Source organism: Camelina sativa, chromosome 19 (genome assembly GCF_030686135.1).
Source record: "Camelina sativa cultivar CO46 ecotype springtype chromosome 19, ASM3068613v1".
Lineage (NCBI taxonomy): Eukaryota > Viridiplantae > Streptophyta > Magnoliopsida > Brassicales > Brassicaceae > Camelina > Camelina sativa.
In genome coordinates, this window is record NC_141898.1 from 19,683,791 (window position 1) to 19,711,259 (window position 27,469).

The 27,469-nt window shown below is 38.2% G+C and overlaps 3 protein-coding genes and 4 pseudogenes across 8 annotated transcripts; 4 read left to right on the plus strand and 3 right to left on the minus strand.

Annotated features, from left to right (window-relative positions):
• The first annotated feature begins 5,729 nt into the window (after window positions 1–5,729).
• LOC147920820 (uncharacterized) lies at window positions 5,730–6,727 on the plus strand (annotated as a pseudogene).
• A 252-nt stretch (window positions 6,728–6,979) lies between these two features.
• On the plus strand, window positions 6,980–8,235 carry LOC147920821 (uncharacterized). Its single transcript, XM_087501251.1, has 3 exons — window positions 6,980–7,082; window positions 7,179–7,798; window positions 8,167–8,235. Exons 1-3 carry the CDS (start codon window positions 6,980–6,982, stop codon window positions 8,233–8,235), a joined length of 792 nt encoding a protein of 263 aa, XP_087357377.1.
• Window positions 8,236–11,609: 3,374 nt separating this feature from the next.
• Window positions 11,610–13,811, minus strand: LOC147920822 (uncharacterized; annotated as a pseudogene).
• A 682-nt stretch (window positions 13,812–14,493) lies between these two features.
• On the plus strand, window positions 14,494–16,463 carry LOC104773152 (uncharacterized). Of its 4 annotated transcripts, none has more exons than XM_087503177.1 (4): window positions 14,494–14,790; window positions 14,935–15,056; window positions 15,801–15,841; window positions 15,944–16,463. In XM_087503177.1, the coding sequence occupies exons 2-4, from the start codon at window positions 14,937–14,939 to the stop codon at window positions 16,350–16,352; spliced, it is 570 nt and encodes a 189-aa protein (XP_087359303.1). In that variant the 5' UTR covers window positions 14,494–14,790; window positions 14,935–14,936; the 3' UTR covers window positions 16,353–16,463. The 4 variants fall into 4 exon arrangements, with proteins under 4 accessions (XP_087359303.1, XP_087359305.1, XP_087359304.1 ...); XM_087503179.1 differs by having other exon boundaries at window positions 14,596–14,790; window positions 15,931–16,463; XM_087503178.1 differs by lacking the exon at window positions 14,494–14,790 and having other exon boundaries at window positions 14,799–15,056.
• Window positions 16,464–17,132: 669 nt separating this feature from the next.
• Window positions 17,133–18,980, minus strand: LOC147920823 (triphosphate tunnel metalloenzyme 3 pseudogene; annotated as a pseudogene). Of its 2 annotated transcripts, none has more exons than XR_015591536.1 (2): window positions 17,869–18,980; window positions 17,133–17,342 (listed from the first exon to the last, which is right to left on the minus strand). The product of XR_015591536.1 is annotated as a triphosphate tunnel metalloenzyme 3 pseudogene, transcript variant X1 (transcript). The 2 variants fall into 2 exon arrangements; XR_015591537.1 differs by having other exon boundaries at window positions 17,133–17,339; window positions 17,869–18,933.
• Window positions 18,981–19,428: 448 nt separating this feature from the next.
• On the plus strand, window positions 19,429–21,078 carry LOC147920824 (uncharacterized; annotated as a pseudogene).
• Window positions 21,079–23,372: 2,294 nt separating this feature from the next.
• Window positions 23,373–26,452, minus strand: LOC104767934 (monogalactosyldiacylglycerol synthase 3, chloroplastic). Its single transcript, XM_087503181.1, has 8 exons — window positions 25,880–26,452; window positions 25,118–25,290; window positions 24,859–25,020; window positions 24,501–24,642; window positions 24,197–24,421; window positions 24,041–24,103; window positions 23,860–23,934; window positions 23,373–23,779 (listed from the first exon to the last, which is right to left on the minus strand). The coding sequence occupies exons 1-8, from the start codon at window positions 26,195–26,197 to the stop codon at window positions 23,522–23,524; spliced, it is 1,416 nt and encodes a 471-aa protein (XP_087359307.1). The 5' UTR covers window positions 26,198–26,452; the 3' UTR covers window positions 23,373–23,521.
• Window positions 26,453–27,469: the final 1,017 nt, after the last annotated feature.

Sequence of the window (27,469 nt, forward strand, 5' to 3'; positions counted from 1 at the left end):
CTGACAAAGGGAAGGGAAAGTAAGGGCTTATACAAGGTGGATGATCCTAAATATCAGATGTACTACTCAACCAGACAAGTCAAAACAAGTGATGAAGTATGGCATCAGAGATTGGGACATCCAAATCAGCAAGTTCTTCATCTTCTATCTGCAAATAAGGCAATTCAAGTTAATAAAAGTACCAGCAAGGTGTGTGAGTCATGTCAGCTTGGGAAGAGTTCAAGATTGCCATTTAGTTCTTCTACTTTTATTTCTACAAGACCTTTATAGAGAATCCACTGTGATCTCTGGGGTCCTTCTCCTGTTTCTTCAATTCAAGGATTCAGATTTTATGCAGTGTTTATTGACAACTTCTCCAGATATTGTTGGCTTTATCCTTTAAAGAAAAAATCTTACTTCTGTTCTACCTTCATCAAGTACCAGCTTCTTGTTGAAAATTTGCTGCAAACAAAAATTGGAACCTTTCAATCAGATGGTGGAGGTGAATTCATAAGTCAAAGTTTCTTAACGCAATTACAAACTGCTGGAATTCAACATTTTGTCTCATGTCATCACACTCTGCAACAAAACGGAATAGCAGAGAGGAAGCACAGACAGTTGATAGAAATGGCACTCACTTTGAGGTTTAAAAGTGCAACTCCACAAATTTTTTGGGTAGAAGCCTTCTTCACCTCAAATTTTCTCTGCAATCTGCTGCCAACTAATGCACTTGCAGGAAATACAAGTCCATATGAAGCTCTCTTTGGCAAAGAACCAGTCTACTCTGCTCTTAGATTCTTTGGTTGTGCATGTTTTCCCACCTTGAGATCATATGCTCACAACAAGTTCGATCTACGCTTTCTCAAATGTGTTTTTATTGGTTATACTGAGAAATACAAAGGACATCGATGTTACTATCGTCCAAATGGGCATGTATATTTAAGTCGTCATGTGATCTTTAACGAGACATGTTTTCCATTTGCAAGCACCTACAGCTATATCCAGCAATCAACACCTACACCTCTGTATGGAGCTTGGCTCAAGGCGTTTTCAAATGGTTCTACTATTCTTGATCATATGGATGTCCCTATTCATGCTTTTGCAACTCCGACTCACCCTACAACTCCGACTCACCCTACAACTCCGACTCTCCCTGAGACGGTAGTCCTTGCAAATGATGTCAGTAATGTTACATCTGCAAGAGTAACGGCTGAACCACTCCAAGGGACTGATGCTGAGAGTTCTGGGTGTACGGCAAGCATAGATCTTGTTCCTATAGGCAACAACTCTCATTCGTTAGTTTCCAATATGGACCTTTCAGTCGAAAATGCAGAGTTAAGTATCAATGCAGAGAATGACATTTCCTCTACAGAAGCGCCAACTCACCCAATGATCACACGCTCCAAGACAGGGATCTCCAAACCGAACCCTCGAAATGTACTTCTCACTCAAAAGGTTGCATATCCTAAACCAGAAACTGTAACAGCTGCTTTAAAAGATCCGAATTGGACAGCAGCAATTAATGAGGAAATGAACAATTGCAAAAAAGCAAACTCCTTCTCACTAGTCCCTCCAACACCTAACATGCATGTCTTAGGCTCCAAATGGGTTTTTAGAGTCAAACTCAAGGCAGATGGCACATTGGACAAATACAAAGCTAGATTAGTTACTTAAGCATTCAAACAAGAGGAAGACATTGATTACCTTGAAACCTACAGTCCTGTTGTGAGGACTGAAACAGTTAGAGTGGTTCTCCATTTTGCTACAATAATGAACTGGGAGATAAAGCAAATGGATGTGAAAAATGCTTTTTTACATGGTGACCTTAATGAAACAGTCTACATGAAGCAGCCAGCTGGATTTATTGACAAAAACCATCCGGATCATGTTTGCTTAGTGGCTATGTCAACATGTGCGTTAGTCAACATGTGCGTTAGTGGCTACACCACTTCCGCAGAAACTTAACAAAATGCCACATCAATGTGTTCTGTTTGCAAATCCTAAATACTTTCGTAGCTTAGCAGGACGACTGCAGTATTTGACATTAACAAGACCAGACCTGCAGTTTGCCATTAACTTTGTATGCCAAAAGATGCATGCTCCCTCAATATCTGATTTCAATCTTCTCAAAAGGATCCTTCGATACATCAAGGGCACAACTACTATGGGAGTCTCGTTTTACAGAAACACATGTTACAAGCTGCACGCATATAGTGACAATGATTACTCCGGTTGTCCCTCGACTAGCCGCTCCACGGGCAGATTTTGCACTTTCCTTGGACACAATCTGATCTCTTGGTCATCCAAGAAGCAGCAAACTGTCTCTAAAAGCTCCAGTGAAACTGAATACAGAGCCATGTCTGAAGCGGCATCTGAAATCACTTGGATCGTCAACCTGCTTCATGACTTTGGGGACTCAATAGCATACAACACCGGAACTCTACTGTGATAATCTTTCTTCTGTTTATCTCACTGCAAATCCGAGCTTTCATGCTCGAACCAAACACTTTGCCACACACTACCACTATGTTCATGAGCAAGTCGCCTTCAAAGATCTCATGGTCAACCACATTCCGACACACCTACAACTAGCTGATATACTCACCAAATCTCTTCGACAGAGACCATTTGAGTATCTTAGAGCCAAACTTGGCGTTGGTGTACCACCCACTCCAAGTTTGTGGGGGAGTGTAAAGACCAAGGAACAAAACGGGACGGTTTTGTTCACAGGCTCACAATGTGTAAAGCCCAACAAGCTCAAGTCCAATGAACAAGAGTCCAAGAGTGTGATACGGCTACCTGCAAAATGACAAAGAGGTGTTAACAGAGAAGCCAACATCTTTACATAGTACGACAGTGACATTGCACAATCGGTTTGAGAAGTTAGGACCAGATGATGAAGATGATGCCACGTGACAGTCAACAATCTCTCAGAGCTGGTTGACTAGAAGAACAATCTGGAATTGAGGTTTAATCTCATGTAACTCTATATAAGAGAACCTCTTGTAATCTTTGACAAAAAAAAAGAGAACCTCTTGTAATCATCTGCCTTAAGGATTGAATAATAAAGGAAACAATCTTTTATACTCTCTGTTCATAAACTTCATGATGTTTTTTTTTTTAATTATTATAACGTTTTTTGAGTCAATCTTTGTTTTCGACTGAGATTTTCATATTTGAAAGGTTTCCAGAGAATGATTTTCCGAGTTATCTATGGAGGTGAGTTATATAAAGACGATGAAGCAAAAAGTCAAATTATATGATGTTTTTCCTAGTTAAGCCGTACTAGCTAACATATTACTAACTCTACTATTTTCTTTCTTTCAAATACATTTAATTTTAATCCACGTAAATTTTTCATTTATTCTAATATTTTAATTGTTGGCATTTTGTAAATTAATGTGTTTTAAAACACGATATTCCACCATTGTTGTCATTTATTTATAGCTTTTTTTTTTTTCTGTCTTCCATCTAGGGTAGGCGTTCCGGTTTGAAAAAGTATTTTGAGTTTTGGATTTAGATTACAATTATCCCAAATTTTAAAAACTCAAAATTTTAGTATCTAAATATGTCCAAACTAGTAGAAAATATAAAAACTATTTCAAAAAGTTAGTATTTTTATCCGGATTTATTAAAAAAATAGTTTAATACCTAAACAAAATATCCATAATATACAAAATCTGAATATTTTGGACATTTAGATGATTATATTTTTTTTTTGGGTCAAATTAGATGATTATAAATAAATATAAATATTACTAATATATTATTATTATATACTTTATATTATCGATGTATTCGAGTATTCATCTGGATTGAGGTTTTCGAGTCTTGAAATTTAGAACCCACTAGGATAATTTGTAATTTCAGGTTTAGATTCGCATCGAGTTCGGATAGATTCCTCGAGTTCAATTATTTTGGCCATGTTTCTTCCATATAATAGTTATAGTTATGAAAATGCCAACAATAAAACTCACATTTTGCAATAAAGTTTCAATGGTGTTACTAAAAATAATATTTTATACAAAGAAAAGTTATGAATTTTAAAATAAATAAATATTTTTTTAAAGAAATGATGATTATACAACAATAAATAATGAAGTATGAACTTTTTTCATAATAATTGGTTTGAATTTAATGTGTACACTTTTACAGTAATCAAAATTTGTGAATAAAAGTTACCTAAATTTTATATAGATTAGTAAATTATTCAATTTTTCCTACATTAAAATTTATGGGTCAATTTGGGAGATGACCACTTTTTGATAAGTTGTTAAGAATATAGCACACTAAACCGATAAATTAAGTGAGTGACAACAGCCCATCGTAATATTACCATTTTAGGCCCAGGTGTTTTACACACACTTTGGAGGTGGAAGCGTGAGGGAAGACGTGGCAAGCTATTCGGGTAGGTTGCTTAGTGACCAAGCGTAAATGGAATTATGTCAAATCAGTAACATAACCGAGATAAAATTTACAGTTTGAGTTTTAAATCCCTAATACAAATATCACAGTGATTTTTCCCATAAATAGTGTAGACATGTCGCTTTATATCTCCACAAAATAATATAGACCTGCGAATAGTATGAGCGAAGGTAATAGTAGGTGGACAGTGGAAGCAGTTCGAAGAGGACTTAAGGTGAAAAACTTCTTTTTAACCTTATACACTTATTGAATGTCTTTAATAGCTACGCAACAAATCTGTTTCTATGTCTAGAACAGCATATTTGTACTTTTCCATTTAGATATGTCCTATTCCAAATCCTTAACAAAATTTAATAGTATTTTCTGATCCATCTGTCCAGATCTGTTGGTTTTCTATTTTTAAATGTAGCTGCTTTTAAATTTCGGTGTATAAATCATTCCCTGTGATACCTCCTGCCCTGTTTGTAGTATCTTAGACTCATGTAGCTTGTCACTTTGCTGTGTAGATGACAACGAAAGACGAAGTTCGTGTTGTTTTTGGGGAGTGGATTCGGGTTGATACTTCGGTGTGGAACTTCGAACCAGAAACTGCCTCTGGTAACAATTTTGTTAGGCTCCGCGATGGCATGACGTACAAGCAGTTGGTTGCCAAGGTGAAAGATAAGCTAGTCTTGCGTGCGCACAAAAATGTCATAAAGATATCGTACCAGTTCCCTGGGTGGTTTGAGCTTGATGAGAATGAGGGAAATGAATCAGCGCCTCAGTATATAACAGACGATGAGGAGGTGGGTGTGTTTATACATATGCGCCGCTTCATAGAAGAGGTTGACCTTTGTGTAACCGTTGTGAACAAAACGCAAGTACAGGCGCCTACTCCACCGAGTCCCGCTAGGCATTGGATGCGATACGTTTCTGCAAATGACGCAGCACTTCGGCCAGACAAAACGAAACCAATCCCACCCGAAGGCCCTGCTACGGAGGACATCGTCATGGCTTCTGTTCCTGCAACTAGAGGGAGAGGGATAATAATCAATGAAAGAGGAGATACCATCCTTCAAACCAGACCCAGTTGTGGTAGCCGTGATAAGGGAAAAGCTGTTGCGGACGCAAATGGAGATGGAACAAGCAGCGATAGTGATGAAAATGACTTTCAGATTGTGCCATTTACCCAACCAGATGACCCTATGCTAGTTGAATGTAGCCAAGCCAGGCCACGAGCGGAAGAAGTAGCCTCTCATGACGCGCAAAGGGGACCCCCATCTGTACCTACTTCAACTGGGAGCACTAATGCTGGCGGTGATAAATTGGAAGTTAACTCTTTAACAATGTGGGGGCGTGTTGAAGAAGCATTGCACACCATGTTAACAGACATGAGTGACGACCCTGCATTGTTTTGCCGTGATGCACCACCTGTATTTAATGATGGAAAAGGTGAAGGTAACTCCCATGTCCTTATGCAACTCACACACATTCAAAATTTTAATGTAGTGTTGGCGTAACAGATAATTCGTAAAGATAACAGCGATTATTAATGTCTTACTATCCAGGTGTTGAGACAGCTTTGGAAGACATACAATATGAAGGGGACACGCTTTTTGTTGGATGGGTATTCAAGAGTAAAGCTGACTGCAAGATAAAGCTGGCAATCCACGCTATTAATAGGAAGTTCCATTTCAGGACCAATCGTTCAACACCCAAGTTCATGGTGTTGAAATGCATTTCGAAAACTTGTCCTTGGCGTGTGTATGAAGTCAAAGTCGATTCGACTGAGCATTTTTAAGTTCGTCAGGCGAATCAAAAGTATATGTGCACTGTCGATGAGAGGAGGAGCTACCATCGATTGGCAACAACACAAGTCATAGGGGAGATTATGCAACACCATTTTGTTGGAATCAAAAGAGGCCCGAATGCAGCTGCAATTCGTAAAATCTTACTTGATGAGTACCATATCAGTATCTCATATTGGAAAGCATGGCGTGCACGAGAGGTGGCTATGGAGTTGTCTATAGGTTCTATCGCTGGTAGCTACGCCCTACTCCCAGCCTATATTGGACTCTTACAGCAAACCAACCCCGGTTCTATATGCTTCACTAAGCATGTAGATGATCCTGATGGTGTTATGCGTTTCAAATATCAGTTCATAGCTTATGGAGCATGCGTCAAGGGGTACCAATACATGAGAAGAGTCGTAGTTGTCGACGGTACATCAATGAAGGCGCGATATGGTGGTTGCCTCTTAACCGCCAGTTGCCAAGATGGAAATTTCCAAATATTTCCCCTTGCATTTTCTATTGTCGACAGCGAAAATGATGATGCGTGGTAGTGGTTCTTTCGTCTACGACACAACCGAGCTGGTCTTCATATCGGATCGGCATGCAATCATATATGCGGGCATGCGAAAGGTAAAAGTAGTTTAAATTATTGCCCAAAACAAACGTACAGACTTATATACTAAACGACGGTTGTGTGTATCTTATACTCGCAGGTTTATACGCAAGCGCACCACTCGGCATGTACTGTTCATATGTGGCGCAATGTACGTCACCTGTACAAGCCACAAACACTAGCTGGCCTTATGTCTGCAGCAGCGAGCGCATTCGTTGTAGATGACTTCAACAAGAAGTTCTTGGAAATTCAGAGGGTTAACCCTGGGTGTGCAGCATATCTTGTCGATATTGGTAAGTCCTAATCTTCTTGAGGTAATATAATTAGATTTTTCCCCTTAGCATTCATATAATACAGAAATATTAACGCATTCGATGACGATCAATCAGGTTTCTCGCACTGGACAAGAGTCCACTCCGAGGGGAAGAGGTACAATATCATGGACAGCAACATTCCAGAGTCTTGGAACCAAGTCATCAAGGAAGCAAGGAAGTATCCACTCATATGCATGCTAGAATACATCCTGACAACGATGATGGAATGGTTTGTTGTTCGCAGGTCAAGAGCTGCACGTTCTGTTTCGGTGATAGCTCCAAGGTGTTGTACGATTATTGAAGAGAACTTTGAAAATGCTATGGCCATGGCGGTGAGGCCAATTAGCGACTTCGAGTTCCAAGTTCAGATCAGGACTGGTGAATGTTACACTGTCAAACTAGTTGAGGGAACTTGTTCTTGTAATGAGTTCCAGTGTCTAAACATCCCTTGTGCTCACGCTATCGCTGCAGCGACACGCCTTTGTGTTTCAATTGAAAATTTCGTTGATGTGGCCTACTATGAAGAGACACTAAGGTATTCCTATGAAGAGAAGATCTACCCTATTCCATCAGTGGGTGGAAACTCTTCGACAGGATCAACCTCTGGCACAAGGGGTAACCTCAATCCACCATTTTCACGGCGTCCACCTGGGAGACCCAAAAAAATCAGGATTTTATCTCGTGGGGAGTTCAAGGTAGGTTCTGAATATAGTAGTACATCTAAACAACTATGAGTCCAATTTTCCCCTTTTTGAGAGTCTAATTTATTTATTAATCTATTTGACAGTGACCTCGCCGTAAGTCTACAAGGAGATGTTCATGTTGCTGCCGTACTGGGCACAACAAGGCATCTTGCAAAAATGTCATCTAAGTAATCCACTATAACCATGGGGTTGGGAGTAGATGTTCCCCGGAATGTTTTTGGAATGGGCTAAATAATGGGATGATCCAAGGTAGGTAAACGCATTGATGTACATAGTAAATGCGTTTGGGGTCTAATTTTGACACAAAATACCATCGTATATAACTAGACAGTTATATACCTTTGTATTTTGATGTATAGGTTCCCCAAGTAATGTATAAAGTAGTGCCTGGTATGAGGAAGGTGTATGTATTTAAGTATTGCCCATGAACACCAAGGCTTGTTGTATGTGAAATATTAATGGAATCCCCATGGTGGCTTTTTGTATGTAATATTCTTGGAAATTGTTCTTAGGGTTATTCATTTCAATACCCAATACCAGCAGGGGAAACTAAATCATACACGATGAAATCAGAACTAAATAGAGAAGCGGTAATACAAATCCTCATGGGTTTACAGAGTCATATCTCGTAGGGGTGAGTGTTCTAAAACATTGCTACATCAACCTTCTTTATGACAGATGTGTTGTTCTGCTAGAGGAAAACTAAACCCTACACGATGGTATTTTGGGAACCCATGGGCTAGCTAGTTCTGTCACGTAGCTATTAATTGAGTTAACGCAAGCAGTTTAGGTTCTACATCTTATGGTTACGGGGTCTTGGTATGGCACATTCTATACAGTTGGGTGATGTTGTCAAAGAAGTGTTTCTACTGATAATTCTCTAAACCCTACAAGATAATGTTTTCCAAAGCCAAGCAAAGCCGATATTTTCTTCGCTATATGTTTAGTTTATGTACGCACAACAGCAAGCACGAACCGTTCCAAGCTTTTACACTAACCCCATATATTGTAGTATAGAAATCCTACTTTCAATATGGAATAGTATGTTCTCCAAATGGTAACATACTATGGAATCCAAAACAGGGGTAATACAAATCCTCATGGGTTTACAGAGTCCTATCTGGTAGGGGTTAGTGTTCCAAAACATTGCTACATCAACCTTCTTTATGTCAAATGTGTGGTTCTGATGGAGGAACTCTAAACCCTACACGATGGAATTTTGAAAACCCATGGCCTAGCTAGTTCAGTAATGTATCTACTCATTGAGTTTACGCAGGCAGTTTAGGTTCTACATCATATGGTTACGGGGTCTTGGTATGGCACATTCTAAACAGTAGGGTGATGTTGTCAAAGAAGTGTTTCTACTGATAATTCCCTAAACCCTACAAGATAATGTTTTGCAAACCCAAGCATAGCCGACATTTTCTTTGCTATATGTTTAGTTTATGTACGCACAACAGCAAGTACGAACCGATCCAAGCTTTTACACTAACCCCATATATTGTAGTATAGAACTTCTACTCTAAATATGGAATAGTATGTTCTCCAAATGGTAACATACAATGGAATCCAAAACGGGGGTAATACAAATCCTCATGGGTTTACAGAGTCCTATCAGGTAGGGGTTAGTGTTCCAAAACATTGCTACATCAACCTTCTTTCTGTCAAATGTGTGGTTCTGATGGAGGAACACTATACCCTACACGATGGAATTTTTAGAACCCATGGCATAGCTAGTTCGGTAATGTATCTACTCATTGAGTTTACGTAGGCAGTTTAGGTTCTACATCATATGGTTACGGGGTCTTGGAATGGCACATGAATACAATAGGGGGTGTTGTCAAAGAAGTGTTTTTACTGAATATTCACTAAACCCTACAAGATAATGTTTTGCAAACCCATACAGAGCCGACATTTTATTTGTTATATGTTTAGTTTATACACACAGAACAACAAGCAAGAAAAGAGCAAATGTTTTACTAAACCCCACATATTGTAGTTTAGAAATCCTACTTTTAATATGGAATAGTATTGTGTCCAAATGTAAAAATACAATGGAATCCAATGTATACGACCTACTGAATCGAATGTCTACGAAATTCAACATGGGGACAGAGATTATCTCGGGGAAAAAAACATAATACGAATACACAGGAAGTTAAACGTAAGTAGCAGAGAAAATCAAATCTTTGAATACGCTCAATTTATTAGTGTCGCGGTGGAGTTGGTAAGGATGTTTCAAAGGCCCCAATCGCATACTGTCGTGCGGCCGTCTGCACCTGCTCATCATCAAGAATCCTATAGTATGTCGCCAGGGAAGATACCGCGTGAAGTTCAAGGAGAAGATGTGATGCGGTCCCAACCAGAGCTACAAGAAAACAAAAAAAAAGTCGGAGCTAAGAGAACTTTGTGATAAGGTTATGAGCATAATGTATACAAGGTTACTAAATTACTCCGTGAACAGTGCAAAGGTATGGTCGGCCTTAGTATAGCCATACGATCCAGTCCGAAATTCGAAGCTGCTCCAGTCACCACATATTTCCGGAGAAGATAGGGGAGCATTACTGCAATGTGTTCGACATATTTAGTGACCTGCTGATCAGTCAAGCAAGACCTGTTGCAATCAAGGGCAATAACCTGCCACGCTTTGAAGTCAATAACTAAACCAATCCAGTGATGTCTCTCTATCTGCATTGGGCTGTATAAGATGTCCACATCATTAATCCAGACAGGCCGGGTTGTGAAAGGTACGCTCGTTGAACTTGAGAAGACAAAATGCAGTTTATCAGTGGACATAACAAATCGATTGTACTGGCGGCATAACTCAGATAGGAATGAGGCAAGTACGAAATCAAAACGATGTGAAGGATCTTCATCTCGACGAGCTTGGATGAACTTAACCAACAAATCTGCACCATGTAACTAAATGTTGTGTCAAGGGTGGAAAATGCAAATGTACACCATCGCCATGCAATTAGTTAGATACATAGCATAACTTAGATAACATACCGACTCATCAAGGAAGGCGGATGCTTCAAAAATTTTGAGAAAATCAGTATTGTCGACCACCATACCACATGTCAAATCGTAGGATCTGCATCGACAAGCAACCTGAGATCAGATTAACTGAGTTTCTGAATCATGGCTGAAATTCAAAGGCGTTAATTAGTAACGACTGACCTTGCCCTTTCCATCATCTTCAGGAAATCATAAACCAACTTATCAGTTGGTACTGAAAATGCGGCAAACCCTCCAACTAGTAGCATGGGTGATGCACGCTTTGTCGCATTTGACTGCAAGTCACCGTTAGAAGATTTTGTTTCAGTTCGGCGCTTCTTCCTGCTTTTGTAGACGATATCAGGTTTCGCAGTTGCCATCAATGAACTACTCTGGCCCTCTTCACATGCAGAATGGCCACTGTTTGGTACACTACGGATGTGCAGGCTCATGCGGGTAGGTTTTTGTCTAGATTGAGATGTCGCTCTACCCTTTTTAGATGACCTTTTGCGAGTAACTTCAAATAGGTCCTGCGTTAAGTCAACTATGCCAACCGGCTCAGTTAACTCAACCTGGGGACATGTTTTAACCGAGCTTGTTCCATACGAGATGCGATGACCAGTTATTACAAAAGCAGTAAAAAAATATTGAGACTCAATTCATATAATAAACCAAGCAAACACACGTTCTCAGCTGGCATCTTCCCTTCTTTCTTTATTTGTGTCAAGCCAATAGAAAACGTAGGAGGATCCACATCGACGATGTTGGGGACAGTAGTATCCATGGGCGGTGCAGACGTCTCATTTTACGGCTATCCATTTAAAACACATTATCAAATTATGTTTAGTAAATCAAGAAGGTGAAGCCAACATATAACATAATTTCAAGGTTGGACGACATACCATTTGTAAACCATCTGGATATCCCTCATTGTTGCTAGGTCCAAACATGGATTCTCGATACCCCTGAATACAGAACAGTCTATCGAGTTGAGTATAGAATAATGCATCTACTGTATATAGTGTAGTATGATTCACAACTGAGGAAGAAGCAAAAGAGTCATCTATATAGAAGTTATGAAACTCAATGCAAATTCATATTCCAATGACACTTACTTTCTCAGCTTGCAAATTCCCTTCTTTCTCGATTTGTGTCAAGCCAATAGAAAACGTCGGAGGATCCACATCGATGTTGGTGACATTAACGGTTGATAACTTGGGCGGCGCAGCCCTAGCATTTTCCTGCTACCGGGAAAAAAAAGTAATACAGAGATTTTAGTCCCTCAATGATCTTAATACAATGTATAGCAGAAGTATAAGCTGGAACACACACCACTAATGTTCCATCTGTAACTCCCTTATGGAGGCTTGGTCCACACCTGGATTCCTGAGTCCCCTGCATACAAAACAGTATATTGATCATACCATAAAATAGTGCATCTGCAAATATAGTATGGTATGATGCACATTCCATAATGTCGCAACTTATAATCTGAATATATGTTGTGAAAGTGTAATACCCTTTGCTCTTACATCCTCAATGTTCCGACCAGTAGATGTAGAACCATTTTGTACCATAGATGCTTTAATCAGTGTAGCTATATTTTTTTCCAAACTAAACATGCTGGCGTCAAAGTAAGCTTTCAGTTCCAAAGTATTGGTCTTCTGTTGGCGAACCATACACTCCTCCAATGCGTGTGTTGTTTCTTTCACTAGTTTCACCATATCAACGATCTTACCTTTAGTTGAATCAGCACCGCTATTTGATGTATGGTCTTCTGCGTGATCTGGTAAACCGTCAGTACACCCGTTCTCGCCTTCTTCTTGCTCCTCTGGTGTTGGTCCATGAGGGCCAACTTCATGAATAGAATCAACATCTACCCCACCACACCAGCTGTTGTGTTCGAAAGGATGACCATCTAACACCATTTGAACCAAATTTTTGACGTCGTCATCATCTTCCTCGTCAGAGAAAGCTTCGCTATTAGCTTCAAGCCGATCCGCATTCAACATGGATCGAACCAACGCCTGTTCAACATAAACAAGAGAAATTAGATTGTTGTATTTAGTATTGTTAGTTAATGCATTCAGGCCTAGTAGCAAGACAAAACCTGGCTTGTTTCATCAACCACTCTAGCTGCTTGGACGTACACAGCAAGGTTCCGCTCGCAAACATTTTGAACAATATCTTCCACTGGGATAGACGGGTCATTCATGTCAATACCAAATATAGGACCCTGGATGATATTAGGACAACAAGCTGCAGTTACAAGAACCAACACGTGTGAGAACCCTTGGATGGCACATGTATCTTGCGCAAGCTGTTTCACAGTTCGTGCGTTAGCACTCCTCACTGTTTTGAGGAATGAATCATGACCCCATGGATACTGCAGAAAAGCTTCAACATCCCCAACCATCTCGACATGTTCTGGACTAATATTTGTATTACCACACGTTGGGCATAAAATGCCATCAACTAAAAGCAGCAACGACAGCCTGAAACGGGTGTTAACATCCCGGTATTTCTTCCCCAACAATAACTTCTAGAAAATCCACGAGACTGTAGGTTTTGGCTCACTGCCAAACAAGGACTTCCACATTGGGGATGGTGCATTGCATCCCTTCTTGACCGCTTTATCTCTACGCTTGCCCAACTTAAAACCAGACTTCTGACAATTGAGCCCTGTCACAAGTGTGAAGTCATCTAGGGAGTCATCTAGGGCGTACCTAATTGGTTTCCCCGTAAATACCCACCAGAGATCGTACTTTTTCTTCGTAACAAGCTGACGTGACAGAAGGTAATGAACAAACATAACCGAGAAGGTATGGTTGCCCATTAACAATAAGTGGCCAAACTTGGAACTCGCCAACTGCTCCAGTTGGTCATCATCGAGGGCCTTTTTAATATTTTCTATTCAACGCAAGTTGAAATAGTTATTCACTCTATTTCTCCCTGAAGGCTCACATCCTGACAAGAACAATCGCTGAGGCAATCTATTCTCATCCATCGAATCTAGTAGCGAATAAACCTGTTGAAAAGCCACTCCAATAGGTGTTAGATAGTCTGAATAGGGATGGTAAAGTAGAAGCCAGCCAGATAACAATTCTTATCATATCGACATGCACCGACTAATTTGATTATATATTTAGTCAATTACTAGTCAAATTTCAGTTAATAATCTCTACATACAAGCGATAATGAACAGAGTATTCTGTCGATAGACTAAGAACACCATTGAAGAGGAACAATATCCAATTTGACACTCACCAGCACACGAACCGCGAAGATCGATCACAACCCCAATCGGTAAGTTTGTCCTAGTCAGACAACAGTTTACTAAAGTTGTCACTACTCAAATCTTTCTCCCAGACGACGTCAACCTTTTCCCCAACACTAGGCGACGGGATCGCGTCACACACCCTTCACCATGGTTCTCGGATTTCTTTACTAGTAGCCGTGCTCTTGTTCTTCAATGGTCCCCGGATGGTGTGATGCGAAACGGCGGAGAAACCCCTTTAACTAATGTAACACGTCAGTCCTTTCATGAGTTGGGATGTAAGAGTAACGCCTATTCACCTTCACCACTGTTTAGAGAAGAGAGAGATAGTAGGCAACTGTTGATCATACAACAGGGCTAATTTAGTAAATATTATAGAAAATATGTTGGGTATTAGTTTATCATGGTTACTATAGTCATGCAGTAAATTATAGTTTGATTTATGATCATTCCGTGCAATTCCCCAAAATTTAATCCCTCAACGAAAAATATCTATTTTTTTTTTTAAATAGATAATCCCTTAAATAATGAATAATCAGGATAAAAATCTAGATGACACCAATCAAAAAAACTTCTTAATTCTTATCATGCGTCGACATAGCAATTAATCTGTCTATAAATCAGATCTTACCTCAAAGACATAAAAATCCCTAGTCGTACCAAAATCTAGGGTTTACCTTGACCGGATCTAGACACATAAGCTGTTGAGGTTCTCTCCTCTTATTCTCTCTCTCTCTTTCTCTCCTTGTCTCTTGGTCTCCTGTAGAATTTTTTTTTTTGTTAAAAGTTGAACACTTTCTGTCTTCTCATCTCTTACAGGAGTGTTTTTTTGTTTGTGTTCAATTTTGAGTAGCTATGGAAGTGGTTGCTGCTGCTGGGTCAATGGTGACGCAGAGTCAACAGACATGGGCTTGCTCTGTCACTGAGTCGCTTCTCATCCTCGTCGGAAAGAATCTGGCTTGTCTGCTCCTTGTGGTAAAGAACAGTTTTTTGTTTTTTTCTTTTCTTTTATCAGTCTCCTTGTAGTGTAGATTTGCTTTGTTTGCTTCTTGTTTCTCTGTTAGGATTATAGTTGTGGTTGTTTGTATTGTATTTGATTTGCAAAGAACATTAGGGATTTTTCTTCTCGTTTGTGTAAATGGTTCATATTTGCATATTCAGATTTCTGTTCTAAGGTCTAGATTTTGTGTTGATATTGTTGTGGTTTGAATTTAGCTATGTGCAGGTTTTTGTTGGGTCTATAGTCTCTGTGGCTATAGTCTTCTGTGTAAATGGTTCTGGATGGGTCTTTGGACTATGAAGTTGAATTTAGCTTAGAAACAAAATCCGGAGTCACTCTTTTTGTTAATTGGTCACTTTTATTTTGTGGGGTTTGCCAATTGTTGTTAATTCATTGCCCTCCGCTTGTGTGTTTCTTTGTAATGAGGATGTGTTCTTGGAGTTGGGTAAGTAATAGAGCAAAACACAAATGAAGTCCCTCTTTGCAAGTTTGGATCTCTATACACAAGGACTGCAACAATAAAAATTTTTGTTTTTTTTTTGTGTGTTGGTGGTTGTTATTTGCTTTCCTTTTTCGAGTATGATCCTTTTTAACTTGTTTTCTCGCTTTTGAATTCCCTTTTCGACCAATCTTGCATTAATGCATCATATCTTTATCACACATTCTGCTGTTTAGTTCTGGCTTCCTATTTTAACAACATTCTTGTGTGATTGTCGCAGGCAGAATCATTGCTAATGGGGTTAATTGCTGTTGACCAGAGGTGAGTATGACGGGCTTCCTTTCCTTGTCTTATTGTCGAGGTACAAGAGTTGTATCTAAATGAACCAATCTGTATTCATGTTTCTCTAGCTTGTCTCTGAAGGAGGGTTACAAAAGAGGAAGCCGTGTTGAGGAAAACAAAGATGCCAGTGACAGTGACGATGACGATGATGATGATGAAGACGCTGATGAGGATGACGACGATGAGGATGATGCTAATGATGAAGATTTCTCAGGGGAAGAAGGGGAAGAAGCTGATCCAGAGGATGATCCAGTGGCCAATGGTGGAGGAGACAGCGATGATGATGATGACGACGATGATGAGGAGGGTGATAATGATGATGATGGAGATGAGGACAATGAGGATGAGGAAGAAGACGAGGATGAGGAAGATGATGACGATGTTCGCCAGCCACCCTCGAAGAAGAGAAAATGAATCATGTGTTAACAAGTGTTTGTGCTTTGGATGGTTAAGACTTGAAGAGGATGATCTTCTGTGTTGGTTTAAGTAGTGTAGGGATACTTCTTGTCCTCTTATTGAGATTTCATCTTGTGTTGGTTACCATTTGTTGTCATGTGTGATTTTTTTCGATGTGGATTTTAGTTATCTTCTGTGTTTAGAATGCTTGGTCTCTTCTTCTTTTCTTTGTTTCCACATCTGCCTACGGTGGTTAGCGGCATGAATGCCCACCGTGGTTGGCAGTTTCTTGGTTGCTGTTGATGTTTCTCTTGCCATTGTTGCATCAGCTGTTTAGTCGTTAACACTTACTTAGGGTATCAATATGGTAGGCACAGTTCATGTGGTCGAACAACGTACACCTTCGCAATAAGAGAAACGAATCTAAGAAAAATCCTAGGAGCTTGTATAGTAAGAGCTTTCACCATATGTCCTTTTAAGGAATATTTTACGTCGTTGTTCTTTTGAGTTTCAACTAAAAGACTTTTGGCGTACTTCTCCAATGCCACGATACAAAGGTGAAGGTTCTAAGACTACCCTCTACACAATTTGTAAGGTACGGAACATAGAAATTATGTAAGCTTTTATGGTAAGAGCTTACATAGAAGTCTCACAGCCCATCACATCTCAGCTGACCAACTTGAAGTAGTTCAGACCATCAGTAACCAACTCTTCTTCTTCTTTCAAACGAAGGGCCCTTTTCGAAGTTTATTTCAGATGTTTAACAAATCCTATATAAACCCTTCATTATGTCTTCATCATTAGGTTCTCTCTCTCTCACTTAACTGTTAACATTTGTAGTCTGATAGGTGTAAAGGTTTTGGTTGAAATCAAATTTACAGAAAAACCAATTCCAAAATAATATTAAGGCTCATGAACCAATCCTTAGTACTTAAAGAGATTGACAAGACATTGAGAAAATAGTACAAACTGTGATCATCTAGTTCAATAGTAAATATTCTTGCAAATGGCAATCACTATAATTAAGTTGATCATGCTGAAGCCCGAAATCCGTGAACCAAGAAACCACTCTTCCTCCCACCTACTGAATACACGAACAAAGTAAATTAGATCATATGGAACCAAACATAACAACCCAAAATTGTATGAGTCTCTTCAAAGCATCCATATAGAAGATTCCACAAAGCAATCCACAAAATGGATATGAAGATGTTTAGCAACACATATTGATAGAAGAGTTAAACCAGTTTAGGCGTCTCTGAGATATACATGAATCAGAATAGTATCAACATATCAAAATGAAAACTTTGGTCCTCTCAGACCAGCAAACAAACTAACAAGAAGACATCATACTGAAATGATTGAGACCCATCTATACAAAGAACATTCTATACTATAATCAAATGGAATTCATTTCTTCAAAAACCCCAACTTGACTTCAAAAGATAGCACTCTAACGTTTACCTACAAATTCAGTCGAAAAATCGAGCTAACCATTCTATAACCATTTCTTCAATAACTAATTTTGATCTCATTAAATCGAATACTTATAAGTTTACTGGTGAAATTCAATCAAAAAAAGCTAACCACAGAGATTAAGAAAGACTAACCATGTCAAGGAAGCTTTCCTGACCGGAAAACAGCAAACTTTGTCATGTCCGAATTGGAGAACTCAATCTTGTTCTCTGTAAGAAACTCCTCAATCATGGTCTTAACACGCTCTGGTTCTTCTGTCTCACATTCAATCTCAAAACATTTCCCAAAAGCATACTTGGTCTCATCAACCTTAAGTTTGACACCTCTCCACTCATACACATTCCTAACATTCTCAAACCCACCTAAACAAACAAACCCTAGAAAGTCTTTAAACCCATACTCCTCTTGAACCCTTTTCAAAACCCTAGATCCAACGGCTGAGAGCTTATCCAGTGAATCAACACATTCTTTACCAACGCCATAGTTGATCTCCTCTTCATCTTCCTCCACACGGCTAATCTCATTAGCCAGAGTCGGTTTCGCCTTGAGGGAGACGATACAACGAGGAGGCGGAGCAGAAACGGCGGCAGCGTTTTGGAGGAAGCGAAGGCGGAGGACGGCGCGCCGGAGGGAGAGATCGTTTTTGGGTGTGTCGAAGAAGATATTGCGTTGGTGAAGGGTTTTGAGGTGAAAAGGAGTGAGGAGAGTGGTGAGACGGAGATGAGCAGCGGCGGTTAGGAGACGGAGCTTGACTTCGACTTCCATGGAAGTTTTCAGGAGAGGCCGATTCTGTCGGATTTGGAAGAAGGGTTTTTGTGTTTTGGGTCTATAAGGTGGAGGAGAGAGGATGACGAAGCTGTTGTGGCAGTGGTGCTGGTGGTGGGAGGTTGAGATTTGCGTGATTGTTCAAGCTCGTCGCGGTCTTCGATTTTGAGTTGGATTTTTGTGGGTTTTCTTCTCAATATTTCGGAATCAAGCGACCGAACGACCACTCTGCATCAATCTCTCAATTTCTTTTGTTCTGGTCTTTGAATTCAATAGGGTTGCTTTGACGGATTTGTCTCAATTTTATTTATATATACATCGCATATATAGTTCACTAATCCGATGTAATAAAGTTATAGCATAACTAATAGTGTTAGGAAGAAGGATGAACATCACTTATCAGGGTCTTTAGAAACCATAGATAAATTTGAGTTATCTAAAAAAAAAAATAAAGTTATCTAGCTTGACAATTTGTTTGTTTATGACAGCTTGACTTCATTAGCAAATATTATCCGTGTCGGATAACGTGACTACTCCTCCTACCATTGTAGAAGCAGAATATGAAACTTACCTATCAAGTTGTTATTTCTTTAGTAGAATCGGGACCAAATATATCTAGTCATGCATAAATAAAACTAGGTTAGTATTAGGAGTGAATTAGTTGAGCCGGTTTAATTATTTAATTGTAATTAGTTTTTCGGTTTGGTTTAATCCGGTTTACTGTAAATCAATGTATATAATATATCTTGTAAAGTTTGTTACAGATCAACAGAGATGAAAACTATTTGACATTTCTTTTTGCTCACCAACTTTATTATCCGCAATTCTCTGTGATTTCATCATCGTCTTCTTCAAATTCCTCATTATCTCACCGGAAAAACGCTTTGATCATCATCATATCTACTTCCGCTACTTTGATTTTTGCGAAAATGGTGAAGAAAGGGGGAAAATTGAGAAATCGAAGCGAAACACCTGAGAGTGAAGCATCTGCGGTGAGGATCACTCGCGGATCTACTGTTGTTGAAGATCCAGATGTTGAAATGGCGAAGCAGCAACATTCTCTCAGATCGGATGGATATGGAGATCATGGAACTACATCGAGGTCATCTGAAGCTTCCGATAGTCCACTAAGTCTTCAATCTTCCGATCATCCAGGTTTAATGATTGTCGCACACACTCTTGATGGAACGAATTACAATAGCTGGTCAATAGCGATGAGGATTAGTCTAGATGCTAAGAACAAGCTTAGATTCATTGATGGATCTTTACCTAGGCCAAGCGAGAATGATTACGATTTCAAGATTTGGAGTAGATGCAATAACATGGTGAAATCATGGATCCTAAACGTTGTGAGTAAGGAGATTTATGATAGTATATTGTATTATCAAGATGCTGCTGAGATGTGGAATGATTTGTTCACGATATTCAAAGTGAACAATCTACCAAGGAGGTATCAACTTGAATAGGCGATGATGACTCTCAGACAAGGTCAACTCGATTTATCCAGCTATTTCACGAAGAAGAAGACATTGTGGGAACAACTAGCAAACACAAAGTCAAGAACAGTGAAGAGATGCGATTGTGACCAAGTCAAAGAGTTACTTGAAGAAGCTGAAACAAGTCGAATCATCCAGTTTCTGATGGGGTTAAGTGATGATTTTAACAATATCAGGAGTCAGATATTGAACATGAAGCCTCGACCAGGATTGAATGAGATCTACAATATATTGGATCAAGATGAGACTCAAAGAGTAGTAGGGGTGACTTCAAGACCAATCTCAAACCCCACTGCTTTCCAATCTCAAGCTATGATCCCGGATCAGAATTTGATTTTGCTAGCTCAAGGAAATTTCCAAAAGCCTAAGTGTTCACATTGCTCTCGTATTGGACATACCACGGATAAGTGTTACAAAATCCATGGGTATCCTCCAGGTCATCCACGGGCAAAGAAGAACAATTATGTGGGAAGCACGAACCTTGCTAGTACTGGTCAAATAGAGGAAGTCAAAGATCAACTTAAGGAGAATATCAATGAGGATATGTCTAAGGAACAGCTTCAACAGATGATCTCTTATTTGAGCACTAAACTTCAGTCTTCATGCGTCAGTTCATGCCCAGAGAAAGCCATAGCTTCGACTTCTGCCTCCGTACCAACTATCTCGCAGATATCTGGTACATTTCTCTCTTTATATGATCTTACTTTTTATGACATGTTGACTTCTTCTATACCTCATGAAACTGAATTGTCTTTTAGAGCTTGGGTCATAGATTCAGGAGCTAGTCACCATGTTACACATGAAAGGGGTCTTTATAGAGATTAGAGATCTTTATATAAAACCTTTGTTAGGTTACCGAATGGTCAAACAGTCAAGATAGAGGGTACTGGCTACATTCAACTTACGGATTTATTGGCCTTGCATAATGTGTTGCATATACCTGAGTTTAAATTCAATTTATTGAGTGTTTGTCACTAAATCTTTGAAATCTAAAGTGAGCTTTACTTCTGATGAATGCATAATACAGGCTCTTACTCAGGACCTAATGATTGGGAAAGGTAGTCAAGTCGCAAATCTATATGTTTTGAGTCAAGATAAATCGCTGGTCAATATGTCTTGTTCTGCGTTTAAAGGTATGTCAGTTTGTTCTATTTCTACTAATAACTCTGATGTATGGCACAAAAGATTAGGACATCCATCTATAGCTAAAATAGAAACTCTATCTGAAATTCTGTTGTTACCTAAGTCTAAAATAAATAAAAACAAAACTCATTGTCATGTTTGTCATTTGTCTAAGCCAAAACATTTACCTTTTAAATCTTTGAATAATATGAAAGAAAAACCTTTTGAATTGATCCATATTGATACTTGGGGTCCTTTTTCAGTTCCAACTGTTGATGGTTATCAATATTTTTTAGCAAATTGTTGATGATTTCAGTCGTGCTACCTGGTTATACATGTTAAAACAAAAATCTGTTGTCTTGCATGTGTTTCCTGGTTTTCTTAAATTGGTTGAAACTCAATACAATTCTAAAGTTTGTTCTGTGAGGTCTGATAATGCACATGAATTGAAATTTACTGATCTATATTCTCAAAATGGAATTAAAGCTTTTCATTCATGCCCTGAGACAACTGAACAAAATTTGGTTGTAGAAAGAAAACATCAGCATTTGTTGAATGTAGCTAGGGCACGTATGTTTCAATCATGAGTTCCTATAGAGTATTGGGGTGATTGTGTTCTTACGGCTGTTTTTCTGATAAATAGATTACCTTCTCCAATTTTAGGTAATAAGACATCTTATGAACGTTTAACCTCTAATATTCCAGATTATCATAGTCTTAAGGCTTTTGGATGTCTTTGTTACTGTTCTACGTCTTCCAAATCTAGGACTAAGTTCGAACCTAGAGCTAAAGCTTGTATATATTTTTAGGTTATCCCTTAGGTTATCACGGTTACAAGCTATTAGATATAGAGACATACTCAGTTTCAATTTCTAGACATGTCATTTTTTATGAGGATATCTTTCCTTTTGCATCATCCACTATCTCGGATGATGCAAAGACTTTCTTTCCTCATATTACTCTCCCTGCACAAATCACTAATGATCCATTGCCTCGCGTGCAATCATCTTCCGATGCTCCTCAACATCATGATGAGACATCATCCATGGTTTCTGTTCTTTCTGAACTTAAACCAACTCGGCAGAGAAAACCGCCTTCCCATTTGCAGGATTTTCATTGTTATAATAATAATACTCTTACTATAAGTACACCACAAAAGGCTTCTCCTTTATCCACTTGAAAACTATATTTCTTATTCATATCTATCTCAGTCTTTCTGTGCTTTCATTGATATCATTACAAAGTCGAACATCCCAACTCGCTATTCAGAAGCTCGGCTGGACAAGGTACGGGTTGATGCAGTAGGTAAGGAGATTGGTGCTTTTATAAGAACTGAAGCTTGGACTGTTGGTGATCTACCTTCTGGTAAGGTTCCGGTAGGTTGTAAATGGGTGTTTACGATAAAGTATCATGCTGATGGAAGTGTAGAATGATAGAAGGCAAGACTAGTAGCTAAAGGATATACTCAACGAGAGGGAGTTGATTTCACTGAAACCTTTTCTCCGGTTGCAAAGATGGCAATGGTTAAAATGGTTCTCTCCCTTGCACCTAAGATGCAATGGTTTTTACACCAATTGGATATTTCTAATGCATTCTTAAATGGTGACCTCGATGAGGGAATATATATGAAGCTACCACCAGGTTATGCAGAGATTCTTGGAGTTACAGTTTCACCAAATGTCGTGTGCAAGCTTCACAAATCCATTTATGGTCTCAAGCAAGCATCGCGCCAATGGTTTCTCAAGTTCAAGACAACTTTATCAACTGGCTGACGTTCTGACAAAGGCGCTTCATCCAACACCTTTCCAAGCTAATATGCGCAAGATGGGAGTTCTCAACATCTACTCGTCTCCATCTTGAGGAGGGTATTATGAGTGAATTAGTTGAGCCGGTTTAATGATTTAATTGTAATTAGTTCTTCGGTTTGGTTTAATCCAGTTTACTGTAAATCAATGTATATAACATATCTTGTAAAGTTTATTACAGATCAATAAAGATGAAAACTATTCGACATTTCTCTTTGCTCTCCAACTTTATTAGTTAGTGACATGACAGATCAACCATGCTATACTACTAGAGAAGTTAAGTCATTTTACTCATCTTAGCTTGTCATATATGATATATCCCATCAAGCATCTGGTTGAATAACAACGAACATGTTATGATGATTCGAAAATTCTGAAATTATAGGTATTGGACTAATTGTTCTTTACTTAAGTGATTAAAACTAAATAACTGGAGAGAGAGAGATTAAATATATTCAAAACTTAAATCCATTAAAGCACATGAAAAGAAATAGCAAATGTGATGGACAAGCATATATGAATGTTACAAATGAGCGATCAAAGAATATGACAAAGCACTAGACAATATACAATATTAAGAAATGAAGGAAACCTATAGGCTAAGAAAGAAGTACGTCAGTAGGAAAATCTATTAAGAGTGGAATACGTTGTTGTTGTTGTTGGGATAGATGATGGATATCCTTGACGATGTCGAAAACGGCCTCAGGTTGTGCTAACTTAAGAGCATTTTCTGACATAGTTTTTAATCCTGTTTTGTTGCTGCTGAACCAATCGGCCACGATTCTCGCCGTTTCTTTGGGACTTCGAGTGAAAACTCCAGCCCCATTATCCACAACATACGGTACATTCCCTTTTTCCTTTAAGAGTTCCATTCACAAGAGTTAGTTTATGGATTATGATGGGCCTGATCAATCCTAAAGGTGAAGCAAATATGTACCTGTCCAGGAATATAGTCATTGAGGATAATTGGGAGACCACATATCAATGCTTCCGCGATTGTACCTGGACCAGCCTGTTTGACGGCATAAACACTTGTTAAACTTGTGGTTTTATGAAATCAATCATGTTAAGTAGTAGCAAGGTGTATAGAGGAATCAAACTTCAAAGATATGACTTACCTTTGTGATGATACAATCACAAGCTCCCATCCATTTTTGCATTTGTGTTTCAAACCCTCGAACCTATAAACCATAACGAATATATATTACTAATTACGTACTGGCTATAAGTATACATTAATTAGTAGTAAAAAAAAGTAACCTTTTAATTTGTACCTTGACGGGAATCTTCCATTCATAGGATGCTAATGCAGAGGCAAGAACTTTGTTCCGGCCGCATATGACAATTAATTGTCCTATTGGCTTTATTTCTTTAGAGTTGTATAAGGAATCCCCGAGGGCTTTAGCGGTTTTCTGAACCGGACCCATTCCTTCACCGCCTCCCATTAATAGAACCGCAGGTAGATTTAAGTCTATTTCAAGCTCTCTCCTTAGTTCATCCTGACAAAACACATAATACTGATCTTGGTGACGGAAAACAAAAAAAAACTCTAAAAGGTTTGGATGGGACAAAAGTTACCTTGTTGATAATAGTTCGGGGAAATGATGGGCGGACGGGTAAGCCAAAGACACGGATTTGAGAGTCATCAAGGCCGTCTACTAATGCTCTCTTAGCGACCTCTTTGGACGGACAATAACATCTGCTGACTCCATGATGGAACCTATTTCGTACATCAAAATAAAATATTTCATTTTTGAGCTATTAGATTAATTTTAAACATCGCATATTATCTTTATTTATTATAAGAAAATCATGAGAGAAACATGAAAGGATTTCTATGAACCAAATAACATGTTGACGTGTGGATTACACTGATTTGAGGTACTCATACAATAAATACCTATAGTATATAAGTATTAAACATCATATATCTTACCATGTACGGTGACAAGTGTTTAGATCAGTGATGACCGTCACGAAAATGACTTTCTTATGAAGTCCTTGCCATTTCATTACCCACAATGGGATGTGTTGCATCAATGGATGCACGCTAATAATAATGTCCGGTTTGTACTCCATTAAACCGGCCTCTATTTCTCTGTTCACCAAAAGTAGAAGAATAATATCCATTATATTGCTAATTTGTCACACCAAGGGATCAATAAGACACAAAAAACAGATGGTTGTCGTATTACTTGGCATAATATGCGGCAAGAGCACTGAGATAACTTTTGTGGATCCATTTGGGAGAGGTACCATGAAACGCGACTGACCAAAGACCAACATGTTTCACCATGAACTTGTACTGTCTCTCCATGTCATTCAATGGCCATCCAGTGTATTCTTTCCAAACATCTTTTATGATTATCTATAATACAAAAAAAAGGTCATTAGTACGTCGAGTAATATCAGAGCTAGAGAAATAAATAATGCAAAAATTGTAATCATCATTAATTGACAAACAAAAGAAAATAACGTGGGACAGGTTTTTAAAGACATAAAATGTTGACATCAGCGCGTATCTCCGACACCCTGGCAAACTCCAAGAACTATACTAGGCTACAAAACTTCCAAGTAGATATTTGTTTGGTTTTTTTTAATTTTTCTTTATCAAAGTCAAGAAGACCACACTACGACGGCTTTAAACGGCTGACTTCTTGTTAGAATCAGTAACTCCTCTATGATATACTAGCATAATAGTCAATTTATTCGATGTATATATTTACCAGCTTTGAAAATTTCTAAATGAACACTTCAAAATGTTTTTTTTCCCGTTTAAACAGAAAAAACAAGTATATGCTTGTGGATTTTGTAGCTTATATAATCTTTTTTTTTAAATTGTTTTTTTGTTGGTTATATAACTTATATGTTTTAGGAAGCCTGTTATTGGCTCCACTCCACCCTATGCGTTGGATTCAAGGCAAAGAGAAAATAAATTAAAACAATAAAATATTTACCCGGTAATCATCTCCGAACTCAATCTTGAAAGCGTCACGGATAGCTTCGGCGGAGGCACGGTGGCCACCGCCTGTATCACTCATGAGAATAAGAACAGTTTTGATCCTCTCTGCTCCCATCTGCTCCATCTCCATAACCACTTCCTTTTCTTGGAACCCTTTCTTTCTTAGACTCACTCTCTCGTAATCACTTGATCTCCGACAATGGATGTAGTCATCATCCTCGACCGTGGAGATGTTAAAATTGCTGTAGACTCGTCGGAACACCTTCTCAGTGATTGAATCCGACCGTGTACGAGGAGAGGCCACTTGCATCATGACTGTTTGGTGCTGAAGAAAGAATAAGAAGAAGACCGATGGTTGTGAGTTCTATGTGGCTGGTTGGTGATCTTTATGTAAAGATCTTTTGGGGTTTTAAAATTTTTGGAAGCAAAAAAAAAGGGAAGACCAAGTTGCTGCTTTGAATAATTGTCTTAAAATGATTTGAGGAATGATGCTGGAATGATTCTTTTTATTTATTTTCTGTTCCTATAGTTTTGCTTATGTGTTTATATTTCGTGTCTTTATTGTTTTATGTGGGGTTTAATTTAGTGGTAGAAGTAACTAGGGAATAATGCAGCTTGGAGCCGTCGGATCCGTCTTTGGTTTCGGAATCTTCGGATATGAAGATTCGGATCTTTCGTTGTATCTTAAGTATTTGAAACAACTTGACTTTTTTCCATTTTTTTAATCACATGGATGCTACTTTATGTTTGGTCAGGCATAATTTTAACAAAAAAATTATCTGGTTATGTGAAATTTGAGCGTGTTTGGTTTTGATTTTCAAGGCATTTAAAAAAAATATATGTCAAATCTTCCAATCATAGTTGATATTGATACCAATCGACCCTGTGATTTGATTCAGATTAATTTGGGTCCATTTTTATTTTTTTAACATATTATTATACTAATATTTTTGTTTGATTAAAGTGATTTCAACTTTTGTTTAGTTTTAACTTAGATTAAGTCATGTGTATAAGCGGGATTATAATGTAATATTTAAAAATGTGGAAAAATCAAAAATAGAAATATTTGACAGTAAAAAAATCATTCGTGAAAATATATTTTCTATACATTAAAAAAGGAAATATTTTTGAAGAAACTTTTTGTGAATCCTTATATTTACTCATCATATGCTAAAATACCATTTTCTGTACTTTTTTTTGTGAAATTACCCTATCTTGTTGTTCATTTGCAATAATACCTTTGTTATATATACAATGACTGTATTCTAAACTCAAAACTCCAAATACTAAACCTACCTTCTCAAAACTACACCTTAAATATAAAGTAAAGAAGCCAAACCTAAAAAAAATTCGAAAAGTTAATTTAAGATATTATAATTATGTAAAAGAGGATAAAAATGAAAATGGTCAAGAAAAATGATATTTTTGGAAAGAACTATCTAGAAAAGAGTATTTTTAACCATTTCTTTATATTAAAAAATCCTTATATTTTTACTTATATTTAATTACATAATATAACATTGTAGACTTTTTGTGAATCCTTATATTTATCTATATTTTAAAAAGAGTTTAAATAATAAAAATT